Source organism: Dermacentor andersoni, chromosome 1 (genome assembly GCF_023375885.2).
Source record: "Dermacentor andersoni chromosome 1, qqDerAnde1_hic_scaffold, whole genome shotgun sequence".
Taxonomy (NCBI): domain Eukaryota; kingdom Metazoa; phylum Arthropoda; class Arachnida; order Ixodida; family Ixodidae; genus Dermacentor; species Dermacentor andersoni.
In genome coordinates, this window is record NC_092814.1 from 88595851 (window position 1) to 88616380 (window position 20530).

Sequence of the window (20530 nt, forward strand, 5' to 3'; positions counted from 1 at the left end):
GCCCTGTGTATCGCGAAAGGAGCATGAGTGCACCAGGCGAAAACTGTACGTCACGGTGGCGGGCGTTGTACTGACGCTGCTGCGTGGTTTGCGAGTCCGTCAGTCGAGCACGGGCAAGCTGGCGTGCATGGTCGGCGAGGGCGATGGTGTCGCGCGCATACTCGGTTGTTGAAGTCGCAGCAGGAGGAAGTACCGTGTCAAGGGGCAAGGTCGGTTCGCGACCGTAGAGTAGATAAAATGGAGAAAATCCGGCGGTGTCGTGCCGGGAAGAATTATAAGCAAATGTGACGTAAGGAAGGGCAACGTGCCAGTCGTGGTGGTCCTTCGAGACGTACTTGGACAGCATGTCGGTAAGAGTACGGTTTACCCGCTCTGTCAGGCCATTGGTTTGAGGATGGTATGAGGTAGTGAGCTTGTGTTGAATAGAGCAGGAACGCACAATGTCGGCGATAACTTTCGAGAGGAAGTTACGACCACGGTCAGTAAGCAGCTGTCGCGGGGCGCCATGCCCTAAGATAATGTCACGCAAGAGGAAGTCCGCGACGTCAGTGGCGCAACTGGTAGGGAGAGCCCGCGTGATAGCTATCGGGTGGCGTAATCAGTTGCGACGGCTACCCATTTGTTCCCAGAGGATGACGTGGGAAAGGGACCGAGGAGGTCTAATCCAACACGAAAGAACGGTTCCACAGGGACGGTGATCGGCTGGAGATGACCGGTAGGTAGCACCTGAGGTGTTTTCCGACGCTGGCAGGGATCACAGGCAGCAAAATAGCGTCGGACGGAGCGAGCGAGACAAGGCCAATAGAAGCGGCGGCGGACGCGGTCGTACGTGGGGGTTACCCCAAGATGTCCTGCAGTGGGTGCGTCATGCATCTCAAAGAGCACAGTCTGTCGTAGATGTTTTGGCACGACAAGAAGAAGATCAGGACCATCAGGGAGGAAGTTCCTTCGGTACAGAATGCCGCCCTGGAGGACATATCGGCGAACGGATGCGTCGGTAAGTGCAGAGCGCAGACGCTCGATGAGTACTCGCAGCGATAGGTCTCGGTACTGCTCATCGGCGATGTTAGCGAAGGCAGACACAGAGAAAATGCCGTCGGCGGTACTACTTTCGGCGTCGTCAGGCTCGTCTAGCGGGTAGCGAGACAGCCAGTCAGCGTCCTTGTGTAGTCGGCCAGATTTGTAGGTTACAGAGAACGAATATTCTTGGAGGCGTAAGGCCCAGCGACCAAGTCTTCCTGTAGGGTCTTTCAATGAGCATAACCAGCAAAGCACGTGATGGTCTGTGACAACGGAAAAGGGTCGGCCATATAAGTATGGGCGGAACTTGGCAACCGCCCAAACTAGAGCCTGACACTCGCACTCAGTGATGGAATAGTTGCGCTCCGCGGGCGAGAGGAGCCTGCTGGCGTAAGCGATAACACGGTCGTGGCCGCGCTGGCGTTGTGCCAGTACTGCGCCAATTCCGTGACCGCTGGCATCAGTACGGACTTCGGTAGGCGCAGAAGGATCGAAATAGGCCAGAACGGGAGGCGTTGTGAGAAGATCGATTAGAAGCGAGAATGCAGAGGCCTCGTTATCGCCCCACTGGAAAGGGGCGTCTTTTTTCAAAAGCTCGGTTAGTGGTCGTGCTATGGCCGCGAAATTTTTCACGAAACGGCGGAAGTACGAGCAAAGGCCGATGAAGCTGCGCACATCCTTGACACACTTTGGAACAGGGAAGTGCGTAACAGCATGGATCTTGCCTGGGTCCGGTTGCACTCCGTTCGCGTCAACGAGATGTCCAAGGACGGTAATCTGGCGACGGCCGAATTGGCACTCCGATGCGTTGAGTTGCAGACCGGCTCGCCGAAAAACGTTCAGGACTGCTGAGAGGCGCTCGAGGTGCGTAGCGAACGTTGGGGAGAATACGATGACGTCGTCCAAGTAGCACAGGCACGTGGACCATTTGAAACGTGAAGAAGGGAGTCCATCATGCGTTCAAAAGTGGCAGGAGCGTTACATAGACCGAACGGCATCACTTTGAATTGATAAATACCGTCGGGTGTTACAAAGGTAGTCTTCTCGCGGTCGAGATCGTCCACGGCAATCTGCCAGTAGCCGGAGCGAAGGTCAATAGAGGAGAAATAGCGAGCACCGTGGAGGCAGTCAAGGGCGTCATCAATCCGAGGTAGGGGATACACGACCTTTTTGGTAACCCTGTTAAGGTGCCGATAATCCACAGAAAAGCGCCATGAGCCATCCTTCTTTTTTACCAGCACAACAGGTGACGCCCATGGACTACATGACGGTTCAATAATGTTCTTGGCAAGCATTTTGCGAACTTCGGTGTGAATAACTTGACGCTCAGCCGGTGATACTCGATACGGGCGGCGATGAATAGGAGGGGCATCGCCGGTATTAATGCGATGTTTAACAGCTGTTGTTTGGGCCAAAGGAAGATCGTTAAAGTCAAAAATATCTTGGTAAGAAATCAGAACGCGGTAGAGCGCACGAGCGTGCTCGGACGGCATGTCGGGTGCAATCATTTTCTGTAGGTTGGCGATGGTACAAGTTGCCGACTGCGATGGTAGAGGATCGGCTGAATTGTCGTCTACTGAAATCGATGCTACAGAGTGATCCTCGAAAGAGCAAAGTTGGGCCAGAGACATCCCGCGTGGCAGCACTTGTGTCGTCAAGCCAAAATTGACCCCTGGCAGGCAGACGCAATTCGCCGTAATAGATAAAACTGTATGAGGTATTGTGATCCCGTGTGTAAGGAGGACGTCTTGCATAGGAGCCGTGATGTAGTGACCGTCGGGGACTGGTGGGGATGACACGAAGTCAACGTAAGTCAGTGCCGAAGGTGGCAAACGAACGAAGTCGACGGAACTGAGGCGAGTAGGGTGTTGTTCAGCGGGATCCAGAACAGGCAGGTCGACGCGGAGAGTACTGGCGGAGCAATCGATGAGAGCAGAATGTGCGGAGAGGAAGTCTAAGCCGAGGATGATGTCGTGGGGACAGTGAGCGATGACTGTGAATAGCAAGGTAGTGGAGCGATCGGCGAAGGAGACGCGGGCGGCACACATACCAATTACAGGGGCTGTTCCGCCATCGGCGACACGGACAACAGGCGTCGTGGCGGGCGTGATTACTTTCCTCAGCCGGTTACGAAGGTTAGCGCTCATTACCGACAAATGCGCCCCAGTGTCTATGAGAGCAGATACAGGAACACCGTCGACCTGCACGTGAAGAAGGTTCAGGTGAGTGGGCAGCGTCAGGAGAGGATTTGGCGGCGTAGGGAGCAATGCAGCGTCACTTCGAGGCGCTGCATCGTCTAGTTTTCCGGCTGGGAGCGGCGTCCGAAGGGAGTCGGCGAATAGGAGCGACAGGGTTGGGGGGAGCGAGATTGTCGTCGTGGGGCGAAGGCGAACGAGAATAGGGGCGGTTCGGCGCAGGAGAATCGGTGGCGGCATTATCTGAGCGGGCAGTATAGGGACGAGAAAGGCCACCTGGGGGGCGAGAGTAGGCAGTATATGTAGACTGGTTCGGGGAACTCCAGCGACTGCGACAGTGCCGAGAAATGTGCCCAATTCGATGGCAGTGAAAACAAATTGGCTTGTCGTCTGCAGTGCGCCATTCAGAGGGGTTGCGGAAACGTGGTGGGTAAGAAGGTGCGGGACGGGGCGGAATCGAAGAAGCCGGGCGGGTATCAGGGCGATGGGCAGAGCAGATGGTGTGAATACCCATGTTGGCGAACTCCTGGCGGACAACTTGCCTGGATCAGGGAAACAGTGACTGCAGGTGCATAAACAGTGACTGCAGGTACTTCCACCAGATATGTTACGTAGGAAGACACCGACAAAAAGCTATATACAAGCATAATACAAGTATATTTACAAGGCAATACGTCGCAGCTGGCCAAGAGGCAAAGCCCGCGCTAGCTTCCAAACGTCGTCGTCGTCTTCTTACTGCTCGGCTCTTCGTCATTGGAAATACTATACCGTAGCAATATAATACTGGAAGTAAGCTAATGGGCCTATAATTTTTTAGTTCTTTAACGTCGTCCTTTTTGTGTATTAGTATAATGTTTGCATTTTTTCAGTTTTCTGGGACCCTTGCAGTCGATAGACACTTCGTATAGAGAGCCGTCAGTTTTCCTAGCATTATGTCTCCTCCATATTTGATTAAATCGACTGTTATTCCATCCTCTCCAGCCGCTTTTCCCCGTTTCATGCCTTGCAAGGCCTTTCTGACCTCATCTCTAGTTATAGAAGGAGTTTCTGTATACTGTTCATTATTGTTTTGAATAGAGCGCTCCTGAGTCGTCTGGGTACTGTAAAGGTTAGTATAGAATTCTTCCGCTGTTTTTACTATATCTTCGAGATTGCTGATGATATTACCCTGCTTATCTTTTAGCGCATACATCTTGGTTTGTCCTATGCCAAGTTTCCTTCTCAGTGATTTCAGGCTGCGTCCATTTTTTACGGCTTCTTCAGTCTTTCTCACGTTATAGTTTCGAATATCACTTATTTTTGCCTTGTTGATCAGTTTTGACAGTTCCGCGAATTCTATCTTATCTCTTCAGTTGGACACTTTCATTCTTTGTCGTTTCTTTATTAGGTCCTTTGTTAGTTGGGAGAGCTTGCCTACTGGTTGCCTTGGTGCCTTGCCTCCCACTTCAATCGCTGCCTCTGAAGCCAGCCTCGTTACGGTTTCATTCATTACCTCAATGTCATCATCATCATCTCTCTGTTCTAAGGCTGCATATTTGTTTGCAAGTACCAGCCTAAATTTGTCTGCTTTTACCCTTACTGCCACTAAGTTGATCTGTTTTTTCTTGCCCAATTTTACTGTTTCTCTGTTTAAATTCAGCTGGATCCTGGCCCTCACTAACCTATGATCACTACATTTTATCCGACCTATTACTTTTAAATCCTGCACTATGCTGGGATCGGCAGAAAGTATGAAATCAATTTCATTTCTTGTTTCACCATTAGGGCTTTTCCAGGTCCATTTTCTGTTGCTACGTTTCCTGAAAAAAGTGTTAATTATTCTCAGCTTATTCCTTTCTGCGAATTCTACCAGCATCTCGCCTCTAGCGTTTCTAGAAACGACACCGTAGTTGCCAATTGCCTGTTCACCCGCCTGCTTTTTCCCCACTTTTGCATTGAAGTCCCCCATTACTACTGTATACCACGTTTGCAATTTTCTCATCGCTAATTCAACATCTTCATAAAACTGATCTACTTCCTCATCGTCGTGACTGGACGTTGGAGCGTAGGCTTGTACTAGCCTTTAATGTATACCTTTTATTGAGTTGGATTACGACTACTGCTACCCTCTCGTTGATGCTGTAAAATTCGTCAATGTTGCCCGCTATCTCTTTATGGATTAGGAATCCCACCCCGTATTGCTTCTTATCCGGGAGACCTCTATAGCAGCCGTTATTCAGCAATGTGTAAGTCTCACCAGATCTTCTAATCTCACTAAGGCCGATAATATCCCAAACAATGTCTGATAGTTCTTCGAAGAGACCTGCTAAGCTTGCCTCACTCGAGAGGGTTCGGGTGTTAAACGTTGCAAGGGTCAGTTTCCATTGGCGGCCTGTCCGGACCCAGATATTCTTAGCACCCTCTGCTGCGTTGCAAGTCTGACCGCCGCCTTGGTCAGGTGCTCCGCAGCCACTGGGGACTGAAGGGCCATTTCTTTGAGGAGATCATTTCATTAGGGAGGCTGTGGCCGAATACTGCACCAGGGAGGCCAATTCCTGTTCTGGTGAGGGAGGGTCTTTGTTCAAGCTTAGTGGGCCTTCCTAATTTGGTTGTACCTTGATTAGTATAGCCCCACTCGCTCTCGGCATCTTTGGCCGATGTCAGGCGCCACTCCAAGCCTGCAGATGTAGTGCACTGGAGGATGTCATACACAGATACACCCTCGTTAAAAAAAAAAAGTAGCTAAAGTTGCGATGTTGAAGGCATGCTGGTTCGTCCAATCAAGTATGTGCTCTATATTTTTTGTACATATCTCGCCTATATTTTCAATATGTCTTTCCCAGGAGGATGCAGATAGCAAGAGTTTCGGTGCTGTTTAAGAAAGGTGACATAAGTGACATAATAAATTATATACCTATTTCCATATTACCTGTATTATCCAAAGGGTTGGAGAAACTAATACATATGCAAATTTCAAATTTTTTTCGATAAGCACTCTCTTATCTCTAAAGCCCAATTTGTATTTAGGAAACGACTGTCTACGGAATTAGCCCTACTTCAACAAAAGGAATTCATTGTATCACAGCTTGAAAACAAGAATCTCGTGCTCGGCCTTTACACTGATTTCAGTGAAGCTTTTGATTGCATCCACCATTTCATATTACTTGAAAAACTTGAAACTTATAGTATCCGAGGGTACGTCCAAAAAAAAAAAAAAATAATTGCCGCTCAGACTTAAAACACATCAGCAGGGGCGTTCCTAAAGGCAGTATTCGTGACACGTTCCGTTTTATAGCGTGTATAGATGACCTAGTAAATATGTATGGAGGTGCGAAATAATGTATGCTGACGATGCTAGCATATCTTTTACGTTACCTAAACCTGGTAGCCTTCAGAATAAAGCCAACGCTGCCCTAAAAACTCTCCAAGGTTGGTCAGCAGCATTGTACAAATTAATACAAACCAGACAAAAGCCGTGATTTTCAGGCCGAAATCTAAGCAAGTAAACTGTAGCCTTATCGCCCTTCTTTAAGCACGCGAAACAATCGAAATAGTGAGTAGTGTGAAAATACATTGAGTTGTCTTCACACAAAATATGCTTTGGGATGCGCACAACGAATCGCTTTTAGGCAAGTTATCCCGTGTCGTTGATATGATGGCGCGACACAGAGGTATATTACCTTTCAAAATAAAGCTTATTGTTTGCAATAGTCTCTTTTTTTCTTCATTATACTATTGTTTATTGGTGTGGGGTACGACGACATCTACAAATCTTGAAAGGATACATATACTGCAAAAGAAGAAGAGTTTGTTCGAGCACTTTTTCATGTACCCTATAATTCCAACACTTCAGATTTATTTTTGAAAGCAAATATAATCCGCGCGTTTAATCTTTATAATTATAACTTAAGCCTGGCGTTTAAACGGGAGGTAAAAGAAAAGTTTTTTCATTACTTATTTCGATAAAACACGCATTCATAGGCCACTCGTTACACAGAACAGGTGGTCACTGCACGGGCACATTATTCTATGGAAAAAATATCACACACTGCCAACCCTTTTAGATTTATTTCATAAATCAGATATCGAGCTACAGGCAACTTCTGTACAAACACTTTACGTGAACAACAATCTTTGCTAACATGATAAAGATAATTATCTTGCTTTTTTTTTCATTTTTAACTTCTGTGACTGTCATGTGAAAGTGCATTAGTTTCGAACCTTTTTGTATTCTGTATATGTGTGCTATCGCTGCCTGCGTTGTGGAGGTGGCTGCGGGCTTCAGTCAAGTTGCTTGTTTGTCAAGCGACTTTTACCCGCAACCTCCTCTAGCGTTGATGGAAATAAATTATTATTTATAAAGGATTATAAATTATTATTATATCTTCTTGGATTCCTAAGTCGGTAGTAATTGTTTGGAATCTTGGAGCAAGCTGTCACGGCTCTGTGAACGCACATACAAAACAAACGTGAAGGCGGGCGCGACAGATACTGTTCGAAAGGTTCCTCCTGCAGCTGCAGAAACTCATAGAAATTACCTCTGGATGGGGGTACGAGCCTTAAGTGTGCCACAAGCAGAATGCGATAGAGAGCTTGCGAGAAACACAGGCCAAAGGCACTGAACGTTCAGAAGTGCCCATCAAAGTAGTTTAAGTATAACAAAGACATCACGTGCTAGTCACTGCAGAGAAATCTTTAATGCACTATATGTGGCAGGAACAAATGACTGTCGTGTGCGAAATCACAAGCACAGAATTAGCCTTAGGAAATTACAATATGGCGTATATGCCCCGTATTTGCGATATCGTATACGTTGTACTATGCTCAATACTGTAGCCGCAGTGCCTCTTAGCCGCATTCGTACGAAACAGATGCCAGTGACTTTGTGTGTTCGGAGTGAGGAGCATCGCAAAACGTTTCAACACTTACGCTTTCGTAGTCTCGTAGTAGGCCTTTAACGTAGCCACGTAAGGGTGGTGCGAAACTGCTTGCCATGCCAAACGTTCAGCCTCCACGCGTCGGGCTTCCTAGACCAGGCAACAAGGTATCAAGTCCTGTGCGCTACATGCCGCTACATGCATACATCAAATTCATCAACGCTGGGCCACCCCCCGCAACCACCGAAACCACCCGGGCGCTCTGGCGAAAAGCGCGAGGAAGGTCCACTCACCTTGACCTGTTCGCGGTGGTGTTTCTCGATACACTTGAGCGCAGCGAGCTCCTTGGTTAGCTTGTGGCGCACGAGGTAGACGACGCCGAAGCTGCCTTTCCCGAGAACGTGCAGCTGCTGCAGGAAGCCCAGGTGCCAGTCTCCGGACTCGCCCGGGTTCTTCCAGAACGTCACTTCGTCCACATCGCCCAACGAGATCTGCTGGATGCCCGGACAAGGAGACAAACGGGGCGAAATCCATTGAACGCGGCCCATTATTTTTTCTTTTCGAACGATTCGAGGCGCGTGCGATAGCCAAAGACCGGCTGCAGACGCTCCTCGAGGGAATGCAAAACGAGCGACACGACTCTCTCGGCGCGAGAGAACGCGCCACACCATTCTGAGGCGAGCCTAGCGCCACTGTTCCACGAGACGCTTGGAGCCAAATCGAAGCACGAGAGAAACAAAGCCGGCTCGCGCAATATGGGACGTGCCTGCGTACCGACTTGATTCTAAACCTGCCCAGAAGCCCCGACAGGATACCGCAGAACTCGGTGCGCGAGCCGCCGCCCGAGGACTTCCTGGTGTCGGCGACCGCGGCATGGGACAGCCGCTGGCTGCGCTTCTTGGGCGCGATGGGACTAGCGGCAGGAGACTGCAGCTGCACGTGCGACGGGCCGGCGGACGACTCCTCGTCGTCTCGCCGCTTCACCCTCGCGCCAGGCTCTTTGGTCGACATCCATTTCAACGAGTTCTGCGAACAAGGGCGCAGCTGGTTAGGCTTGCGCGGCCAGGGCGGTTCCCTAAGCTAGACCTACTCTCGGGGCTTCAGCAGCAGGAACAGGGCCGCTTCTCTTTAACGGGATCTCTTAAGCAGTGACCAATGAAGTGAATGTCGCCACATTTAACGGCTGTACGGAGCCTGTTCACGAGCCAGGCGCGAAGGGCTAGCGCGAGGCTTTTCCCTTCCCCTCACCGTCGCGGCGCAAAAGACGTCCTTCGTCGCCTTTGCTCGTGGAACTCTTCTTTGGACTGCTTCACGCACCGCCACTCTTCACGACCCAAGAGCGCCGCTATCCCTGGTCGCCGTGGCGGCAGATGCTGGCGCGGGAAGCAGGTGAAACCCCGTGCTCGTCGCCCCAAAGGCGCCGCCGTAGCCGCGGCTACGGCAAGAACAGAGGGTTACACGCCGCCGGTGGCTCCAAAGAAGCAGCTCCTCCGAGTCTGGGACAGAAGGGCCGGGGCCCTAAGCTAAGGCCACTCCGACGGGCAGCTGCAGTGCCCTGGCGCCACTACGTGCGCAGAGGCGCCCCCTTCTCTGCGGACTAATGAAAGCGACCCATCGATCGTGTTCCTCTTCTCACTTTTGGTGTAACTTCAATAAAAACGTAAAGCTCCACCTGAAAGCCTGCAAATGAGAGGATTACTCTGTTTCACGGTGAAAGACGGCCTCGTTGTTTTCGCGATACAGACGTTATGAACGAGACGGGAGTTTTTCTGCACGGCATGGACAGCCTGCACGCTTAGCGCATGAATGACCACATGAATGACCACGAGCATGAATCGACCACATTAAGCAGAATTACGTGCTGAAGATAGAGAATCGGCTTACATGCAATTCGGCCTTTGCACAATTATGACGTGAAAGGAGGGACAGGGTAGAACAGGCCGACATTAAAAAGTCGATATATTCATGCGTAAATACGGTATGATCAAGAAAAAGAACTTGCGAGCAGCAGTTTCGGAAGCATTTTGGAGAGTTATTTCATTATGCGTGATACATGTTTGTTAAGAGAAAACAATGAAAAATACAGTGTTATACGTTCATCCATATTACCGCAAGCAAAATCTAGCGACGCTTCTTGTCGCGAACGTAGATGTAGAGAAATAAAGTATATATAAAAAAAGAAAACAGCAGTCGAACACTCAACCGCTTCATTGATGCGCTAATTCAGAATATGCACGGAGGTATTTTATCGACAGAGCGCGAGGAAATGTGTCTAGTATGCATGTCATAATGGCTGATATGCCGCACTGAAGGTCTATTATTAAATTGTTAAGGGGCCCGGGCCTCAAGAAGGGGGGGGGGGGGGGCGGAGGGGACACTGCAAGTGCTAAATATTGGGCGGCTGGCACAAAGCGTTACAACGATGGTCTCGTGCGACATTAAACGTCAGCATTACATCAGCTAAGATCACTTAAATATAATATTTCATTCATTTAGGGGGTGAAGGCGGATTACTTCAGACCTGTTTCTTTTTTTTCTTGTTCTTTTTTCTCTTCTATTTCTTTTTCTTTTTTTTACATTTTCGCACTCACACCTTCTGTATTGCTTCCTCATACTCAGTATTACACCATGAGCATGCCAAGCAAGAGATCACAGCCGTTACGGCCCTTACGTTCCAAGGGTTCGCATTAGGTTAGGGAGCCGGATACCACTCGATACATTTTACGCAGAGCCTATGGGCTCATACAGTGTATTCTGCGCCCACGAGACCTTGTAAAATTGGAGTAGGTGTCGAAAACAGGCGTGATATTTCCCCACCCACTGCTTCCGTACTAACGTCCTGGTAAGCATATACCAACGCGTGCTTTCAAGCTGGCTATTGACGCTCTCAATTGAAGCACACACTTAGCGTTTTAGTACTTGCTTTTTAACTCGTGAACAGAGCATTTCGCGTGTCGAAGGACGAGTAGTGATGTATAAAAATGCAAAAAAGCGTGGCCTACGAGAATGTCGAGCCCCGCGCTGTTGCAACGGCCGAATGTCGCAATCTCAGAGGCAATGAGAATTCTGGTTCAAACTCAGACATTCGTAGCAGTGTTATGACGTTCGACAGCGCCTAAGGAAAATAGAGTGCTTGCTTATCCCTGCCTGGCCTGCTTTACTACACGCGAACAAGCCACGACGCCAAGTTATAGCTGTCTGTGCACTTAATTTTTTTCCCTCCTGTCGTTTACAATTACTCTGAGAGAGCCACCGCCGGCGGTGGACGATGTGGACATGTTGCAGATAAGAAACTTGAAGCCGGACGCGCTAACCACTCCGCAGTTGCGAAGCATGCGCGCTTGGTAGATGGTGCGCTGTTTCTAGCTGCACGGCGAAAACACGGAGAGCGGTGGGCGTCTATGCATTCTTTCGACACCAACCAGACAATGTCTTGAGAAAAACAGCGCGAATGACGGGACACAGTGGGCAATTAAGAGAGTGACACCATGAACATTGCCCTCCGTTTCTCATTTGTGCGCTGTTTTTTTTTTGTTAACAATGAGCCATGTACCAACCAACCCAAGTCGGCACAAACCCCACAATTTACACCTGCGCCGCATACCCAGCACTACTTAGACACTCTAAAGTGGGAGCTGCTGGTGCACGACGGCGCAAATGAGCGAGAAAGGAGCGAAAGCGGAAGACGGCCGACGGGGAACGTTGATATATGGAGTGAATATGAGCGATGACAAGGTGGTTACAAGCCTGCTCACTGGCTGAAGTGTTCAAAGACAGATCAGCAGCGATCAACCAGCGAAGACGGGTCACTCGCTGTGGAAGTCATCATGAAGTGTCGGAGATTTACCAAGGATGTTTTCGCGGATTAAACGAGTAAAGTCTTCATTCGTCTAACTCGTTCGCCGCAAATGAGTCGCACGAATAGCGGTTATTTAGAGAGCAAACAATACTGTCCCTGCCAATCACGTGCCAAAGCTTTGGTGCGGGGAATTCTCGTCCCCGTAGCAGTTGTTTTGTGCCGGTAGAAAACATTCGTACTAACTTTGCTTTAAGAGAAATGTGTGAAGACTTTCGCTTGCTCTTATCTCTGCCACGACGTGAGAGCTACCAAAGGCTTTTGTACGTTAAGGTTGCATCTATGCGATTTCAGCGTCCCCAAGCCTGCAGGTGCGCGCGCAAGCGGGTACGTGTCAATAAAAGAATGCGACGTGACCAAGTGCGAAGTCAAAACGCATGAATATATTTGTGGTAGAAGTGCACATAGTCATGCACTTTCATAATTTGCTTTGCATTTACGCAATACTAAGCAGACTATATATTAGCGCAATCAGAATTCTAGACGTGTCCACTGCAGCCGATGTGGCGCTGCAGGAAGAAATACTCTCTCCCTCCCCCATGTCCTAAAGCTAGGCACACTATGCTCACTTATCAACCTGTCGCACACTGGCACGCGCTTTCCCGCAGCGTTCAGTTTGCTAGCTGATCATGGTCGTGTTATTTGGTGATTTCGTCACGTGAGACGATCCTCGTGGGATGCTTGCGACGCTGTTGCGGGCAGCTTGACGCTCGTTGATACCAACGCCCCGGTTTAAACTCAATGAGAAAAAGAAATCCTTGGAAATCTGAACAACCTATTACAGAACATTGAATACTACATCAGCAGTTAATGTTCACTTTACACACCCTCCCTGCTGGTGCAATATCCTTAACGCACCCCATGCGCTGCATGTACTCCACATGTGCCAGTGACGTCATGCTTTCCCGTCACACCGCGGCCACTCCGAGGCACACCAGCGCGCCTCGCTAAGCTCTTTGCACTTGCTCGCTCTTGTTTATGTGAGTTGCTTTACAAGGCTCTCATCGCTACGTGCGTACACCGGTTCATAGCGGCGTGAGAAGGTTCAGACGTATACCTTTATATACACGTCTGTCTACTGCGATCGTTCGCAAACCACGCACACAGTGCCATTATGGTAACTTGGTCTGTTATTAGCGGTCTTTTTCAATTATCCTAGTCCATTAAAAAGCAGCCTCAGTCATTCCAACTTGTACACTTTATACGTGCAAAGCGTCAGCGTGCTATTCGAATTAATCTGTAGCAATTGCTTCAGATTACTTAAGTTGCTCAGGCTTTCTAGAAGCATGCACGCGCTTGCCACGGGCTACATGGTTCGAAATTCATTATCGCTGGCGCAGAAACCTTCACAAATAAACATGCTTCGTAGGAACCATCCAGGGCGTGAATATGCTGGGGACAACGTCTGAGAGTTAATAAGGACTGACGGAGTGCTTCTGCGTACAGTACGACTCTCGAATTATTAACGCTGGTATGCAAATGAGGTCCAAAATCAACGTCAACAAAAGCATATTTGAGCCCAAATAGAAATTGATGGATATACTATTGGTTATTTTCTCATCCTATACGTGCAGACCACCAAAATAAGTGTGTACGTCTTTTTTTTCTTTCGTCAATTAACTCATCGCTTCCAGCATACAGCCCGAGTTTTAATCTCGTAAAAAGCTAAGCCCTGGTCAAATAACTCGTTTCATTTCATTTCATTTCATTTCATTTATATACCTTAAAGACCCCACTAGGGGGTATTACATAAGGGGTGGGTGTACATAAAAAATATAACACTCAAATTTGTGACAACAGGTACTCAGTCACATTGGTAGAAAAAGATGATGGACAGGTGAGAACGACGATATTGCGAGGAAGGCCGTTCCAGTCTTTGGCTGCACGAGGAAAAAAAGATGCTGAAAAATTAACAGTTCTCGTACGTGTACGGGAAACTTGCAGTTGGTGACCAGTGCGAGGAGATATGTATGCGGGTGGCGTTATGTAAGGGGCACTGTTAAGTGATGAACGGTAAAGCTTATAGAATAGGCAAAGTGTTGTTATGCGTCGGCGGAGGGATAAAGCTTGGAGCCAAGATTCCGCTTTGAGGGCGGTAACACTGATTTCGTGAGAATAAGATGAGTGAATGAATCTGGCGGCACGATTTTGTACCGCTTCAAGGTCATCTACGACGCATGCTTGATGTGGGGACCATATGGGTGACGCATACTCTAGTTTTGAACGGATAAGTGACTTATAGGCTAGTAATTTAACGTGTTGGGGAGCGTTACGAAGGTGACGTTTCAGAAAACGGAGAGTTCTATTTGCCGATGATATGATGTTTGTAGTATGTGCATGCCATGAGAGATCATTGGACAAAGTAACGCCTAAGTATTTGAATGATGTTATTGCTTGTATAGGTTCGTTAGCAATTATGTACGGGAATGTAACGAAGTAGAAATACTGATGAATAATGTATGAAAGAAAGTTGCCATTGACGGAAATGAGCTTTATTTTTACAGGCCACTTACGGCATCATTGTTAAAGCCTTAAATATGCGACGTTTTTTACTGTTGTAGCTTTTATGGAATCCATAAACTCTCGATACGAATGCCTGTATGTCAGTGCCTGAAAACGCATAGCGTGGGTTGGGCCAGTTGGTAACTCGCGGTAATAAATTAAAAGCAGGAGCGAAAGAACATATACAACAAAGGCCTGGCCTTTGTGGTATGCAATGAAAGGTAGATACAAGTGAGGTCGAACACGCCACCTCTCAGCTACTCTCCAAGCACCAAGCTGTGCACAGAGGCATTGAAGCGCGAGTTGCACGAAAGTACTGGCGTGGACTGATCATTGCGTTTTTCCCGGACGTTCCGCACATATGGTGCCGCAGCGAGAAATGCTTCGTCATTATGGAGATAGCGGTGTGACGCCTAACAGCTCGGCATCTGTTCCCCGCTAGGTATTTGAGGTACGCAAAAAGTCCCCATAGCATTTCAGGATGTAAGCTGGAATTATTGTTGGTTTTCAATTCCTGGTTATCTCAGCGCACAAAAGAGAGAGGGAGAGAAAGAAAGAAACGGAAGCACTGTACGCTGAAGACGTGTTGCCACAGCAACAAGACAGTCGGATTGACAAGCAGTAACGAGCTGTTAAGACACATTGACGCAAGAAAAAGAAATTGCACAGCCCAACTCAATGATGGTACGCACAACGGGCAAATAGAGCGATTAGCTGTAGGAGAACCACTGCTGTGAACCTCGTTCTCTCTTTATTTTATTTCGTGCCTCAACAGTGTTCATAATGGTCACCTCGTAAATATTACTGGATGTCAGATAACAGCATTAGATATCTATATCATACAGAATCTGATAAATAGCGAGGTACTGCAAACGTTGGGCGGACCTCCTGCCTTTATAGACTCTTGGTGGGTAATCTGAACACGTATCGTAAAGCATGTGCTTCGGCTACAGGACACCTCTATCAGACAATGCGCAGTGATGTCTGCGTGGTTACTGTTACGCGTAAGGCGTATGTGAATGTACGCTGCTCATTAACAGTACTGACTTTTCCAGTAGGCACTACACATGTACCGGTGTGAACCTACATGCCTAGCCCTGCCGACATCGTTTGCACAGCGACGTTCACAAATTAATTAAAACAAAAAAATAGGGAAACGTTCCTTAAACCGCTGTTCGTTGCAAAAGATAATGTTGGCTGGCCTGCACTTACGGCTTAAAGAATAACACAACGAGCAAGTCAACGAGAAGACACGTTCGGGCCAGCTGTACCATTACTTTGAATTATTCTCAAGGCTTCTCTTAGTGGCATTCTGCCATTCTTATTACCACCGGACTACCTCAAGTATTGGTGAGACACACCACCTCGATTAAGATATGGAGAGAAACTAATAGCGTGCTTTTGCATACCCTCGAGTCAAGTAACACGGCAAGCACGCTTCACTGCACAAATTTGAAGCCTTGCTGGAAGAGTCGATAGGAGTAAGAAGTCAGCAACGAGCGGATAATTTATCTTTCTGTCTCCTATATTTGTTTCTTTTGTTTTGTTTTTTTACCACGCCTCAGCTTCCTAGCATTTGACGATGCTTGAGAACCAGTTACAGAGCTCTGTATGGCCGTAAGATTCCAATGCCTATGAGAGAACAGAAACGGCGGTGGTGCATTTTAGCCGAAAGGATACGTTAGAAATATTCCAAGCTAGCGTTTCCGCAGTACACCAACGCCCAATATGTGGTGGCCAGCTCATCGTTAAAGCGGCGATGCTTGGGCAGCTGGTGCATTGTTCTTGCTCTCGTATAATAAATACGCATGTCAGAATGGTTGACTGTTGGGCCAGTTGGTGCATCATGTGTCGTTGAGCGGAATGTTTATCTTTCCTGCGGCTGTTTCCATGTCGGACAAACAGGGCGTTGCGTGAATGACCACACACGCGAACACTCAAATATAGATAGGGTCGATAAGCGAGCAATAAGTAGCCACCTGCCACTGCATTGCGTTGAATCTGGCTGTGAGCGATTTTTTTTTTAAGATTGCGCCATAGCGTCAACATACCATGGTGAGCGCGCACGGTTGATATATGAAGTCTTCCAGATCCAAAGGAGCGGCGATGCATGCGTAAGCTTTCCATCCATTCGACTCTTTTCGAAGGAGATATCATTCTTATCGGAGTGATTTCGTTCCATGTTACTTCCACGCATTTTCCCCTTCTGTCTTTTCCGATTTCCTTGCAAAGTTGTACACGGTATATATATGCTGCTTGAAAGAATTAAGATTTGGTTGTTAGTCAGCACCGTTGTCTGTCCCTTCCTCATGTCCTGTACCTTTTACTCGCCGTGGTTGGTGTTGGGCTGTTAAGCACGAGGTCGAGGGATCGAATCCCGGTCACGGCGGCCGCATTTCGATGGGGGCGAAATGCGGAAACGCACGTGGTACTTAGATTTAGGTGCACGTTAAAGAACCTCAGGTGGTCCAAATTACCGTATAGTACCCCCACCACGGCGGGCCTCATAATCAGATCATGGTTTTGGCCCGTAAAACCTCATAATTTTGCACCCCCCTCCTTTGCACCTTCCTTTACCTTTGCAACGTTTCTCCTCAAATATGCATTAGGAAGGGATGCAGGGTATCGCGGAACTCCCACACTATTCACCGATTTAACAGCACGTTGGCTGCCATATTTAGGGCCTTGTGCATTGCGGTAAATACAGCTTGGCATTTTTCCAAAGAGTTCACTGCGGCGTACTGGATTCTCAAAGAAACCCTGCCGTTCGTTCCACATCTAAGGGTATATAATTTGTCTTCCGATATTCTTTTCGTGCACATTTATGTTCCATCCTTTTTCGGTATGGATAGCGTCATCGCATGTCATTTGCTATTTGAGTCTGGTAGAATTACGTGGATGTTGTAAACATTTATCCCTCCCACCTGTATTCGGTTTCGGTTGTTACTTGTGCATCATTTTTCTGGATCTTTGGCGCATAGTTGATCACAAGCGCTACGCCAACGTTGTTTTCACATACGTGATGCTTTCTTTTTTGTTTCACTGTGCAAGGTAATGTCACCATACATCATGCGCCACATAATGTAACAATGAGGTTTTATACAACGAATAGTGGCGCGTCCACACTTTCGGACACGACGTGTTCGTGCTGCTAGACCATCAGAAGTTCAACGTATTAATTGCCACAGGGCCGATCAGAGTTAACACACGACGTTCAAGTAAAGCAGTCGAAGCTATCATATATCGGTAAGCCAGGACTTGTCTTCTACTGCGCGGCCTCTGCGACCTGATGACGTCAGCTAGGACCGCACATTGTACGTTGACAAGAACGAGAAGTTCCCGTCATGGATGAATTGACAATGCCTTGAGTGCGCCGGACAATCAAAGGACAAGTGCTTAAAGTGTGAGGTTTCTCACTGCATTCGATCTCGCTGCTGCTGCTTCACTGTTAAACAAGTGTGCACCCTTTGGGGTGTATGCCACACAACAATAATCGTCATCTGTCTTGCTTGTGTTTCCTTTCTTGAAAACGCTGCGCTCGTTACTTGCCTGTCGAGAATGCTCTGTCATGCTGATGACGCGCATGCCATTCGGGACTTGGAAGTGCCGGGTTCGCAGCGTTAAAGAAAGGAAATGCGGGCAAGACAGATGACGATTATTGTTGTGTGGCAAGATACGACCAAAAGGGAGAAATTTTGTTTAAAAATGTTCAAGGCTTTGCGCCAGTTGAGGCCCAACTGAGATGGATAGCCTAAAATATTTAGCAGCATATCTTTATCTGTATTTTAGCGCGTTCAATTGTGTACCACCGAAGTCCAATAATGAAGAATCACCGAAACAGCTTAAGAATTACGCTCTTGGGACTGACGAGGGTACGATCGTTTAAAAGCGCTGAGCGGCTGACGCATACATCTAAGAAATTAGTTTTTTGTTGTTTTTTTTTTTTAGTAACAGAGTCACTAAAGGACGATGGCTCCGCTGCAAAATGGAGGTCAAAAAAATTGCCAGACACACTAAAGATTGCTTAGGTGCGGGAATGCGAAATCACTATACGGTTTGTAAACCTCGGAACGGTATGAACGCGATCATTTTATACACTGATGACGGGGCGCCACTTCCTCTCCATTAGCTGCATTGTCACGTGCCGAATGACGCACTCACTAGGCACACCTTGAGTCAGCCAGAATCGTGGAGCCGTCGTGGCGTCGAGGGAGCGTGCTCGTCTCGCACGCAGAAGGCCTATGCTCGATTTCAACCGAGACCGAAAGGTGCCAAATTTCCTTTTTAAAGCCGTTAATTTACTTTGTTTACAAGAGCTTCCCTGAGAGATTTGACGTCCATCCGAGTATTTTTTACGTGCTTGTGCTCTTTGCACTATCGGCCATCTTTGGTACTATCTTTCGTTCACGCCGACTGCGACGTATTTTCGCTCAATGAGGCTTATAATGCTTTCGAATCAAAAGCTTCGCCAGCCCCAAGGAATCTGCGACAAAGCTTATGTTTCTTTTCTGTCCTCAAATCGGGCCGTGGAAATATTACTGTATGTACCACCAAATCGGCCAACAGTCGGTTTAAGCAGCCGTCAGCGCTTACGTCGTGCCTCCTGACGGCAAGAGGGGCAGTTGACGTTATAAAGCGATCGAAGAGGTGGCATCTTTCGCGGACGTCTGGCGACATATGACGGAGTATGCTCGTTCACAAAGTTGGCGTTCTCTGTGCCGTACAGACTTTGCATTCGTCAGCGAACGTTTTTTTGTATCCCGTCAGGCACGGGTGGCCCAGCACACCGATTCGTTCGGCGAGAGGCGTCTCAGCGAGTCGGTTGCAGGGTGCGGCGCGTCGTGTTCGGCACCTACCGAATCCTCGGGCTCCCCCTTCACACCCGCCGCGGGTTCGTCGGCAGGAGACGTGGGCTGCTGCGCCGGAGTCGTGCCCTGCGCTGCGACTCCAGAGGGACCTGGGACAGCTGGCGGTGAATTTCTGCGCATCGGAGAGCCGGCCTTGGAGCCGATCTCGTGCGCGCCACCGGGACTGACCGCGGCCGGCTGCTTAGGGGTGCGCTCGCCATCGGCTTCTGTTGTGTCCCGGAATGGCGTCGTAGCTCCAGGCTGGGCGGCCGGCGCCTGCAGCAGCTGCTCGGCGTCGCTTCGTGGCGTCCTTGGCGCCGAGTCCTGGCTGGTCGTAACGACACTCAGCGCGGGAACCTGCGGATGGCCGCTGCTCTCAGAAGCCCGCTCCTACGACGCCGCGCTCTCACACGCACAACCAATAGCGCAACGCGAGAGCGGTGTGATGTCGTCAGTGCGGCAATGACAAAACTTAAGAAATACAGCAGTGAGCACCTTGGCAGCGCAACATTTCCCACCCGGAGTATGGGTCCATCTTCACCGCGGGGTATCAACAGCCCTTTTCTTTTCGCTAATGGTTAATGAAGAATTATAGTCTATTAACAGAAATTAGCTTTGCGGTATTTAGCTGTTGGCGTACCGCCTGCGGAATGGTAGCTCGAGCGACAATATTTACGTTTCAAAAGATCCACCTTAATAAGCTTTGTCACATCAGTCGGCGTCAAGATTTTATGGCTCCAGAAAATTGGTGCATTCCTGGAGTATTGCTTAAGGCGTACAAGCGGGAGCCCGAAACCATTTCAGTGATGCCTACAGTTACACTAATTGTCAATAAGCGTGAACGTTAAGGATTCCACTGTAGTGCTACGGTGAAAGGCAGAACAATAAAGAAAGAAAGAAAGAGAGAAAGAAAGAAAGAAAGGAAAGGGCTGAGGTCTACACTATGGAGCTTTCGCGTGATAGAACAATCGTAAATGTTTCGCGACCTAAGGCATCTTGTACTTGCAGTGAAGGTCACCGCAGAAAAGTTCCCCTTGCTTTAAAATTCGCCGCGCCACCAACAAAGGCAAATGATTAGAACGCTGATACCGAGGCCTATTGCTCTCCTTTAGATGGAAAGAAAGCTAAGCCTCGCGATGGGTTCATACTTCGTTGCAGTTGTTACCGTGGCGTCTTCGACGTGATTTATTCGCTAACCATATCTTTACGTACGCTTCCGTTAGGTGCCGTATTTTTAACGCGATAGCGTTAAGG

The 20530-nt window shown here is 48.4% G+C and overlaps 1 protein-coding gene across 6 annotated transcripts in view; it reads right to left on the reverse strand.

Annotated features, from left to right (window-relative positions):
* Window positions 1-20530, reverse strand: part of LOC126544128 (protein kinase C-like 3) — a 65989-nt gene that overhangs the window by 28031 nt on the left and 17428 nt on the right. For 4 of the 6 annotated variants that reach the window (XR_008608635.1, XM_055061722.1, XM_055061723.1 and 1 more), the window contains exons 3-6: window positions 19286-19633; window positions 8846-9097; window positions 8365-8562; window positions 8124-8221 (exon numbers count right to left, since the gene is read on the reverse strand). Coding sequence is in view for 5 of the 6 variants with exons in the window: in XM_055061722.1 (XP_054917697.1) it covers window positions 8124-8221; window positions 8365-8562; window positions 8846-9097; window positions 19286-19633 (896 nt within the window). In the remaining variant the exon portion in view is untranslated. Of the gene's footprint in view, window positions 1-8123; window positions 8222-8364; window positions 8566-8845; window positions 9098-19285; window positions 19634-20530 lie in introns of all 6 variants that reach the window. The other 2 variants (XM_055061724.1, XM_050191352.2) reach the window with 2 other exon arrangements.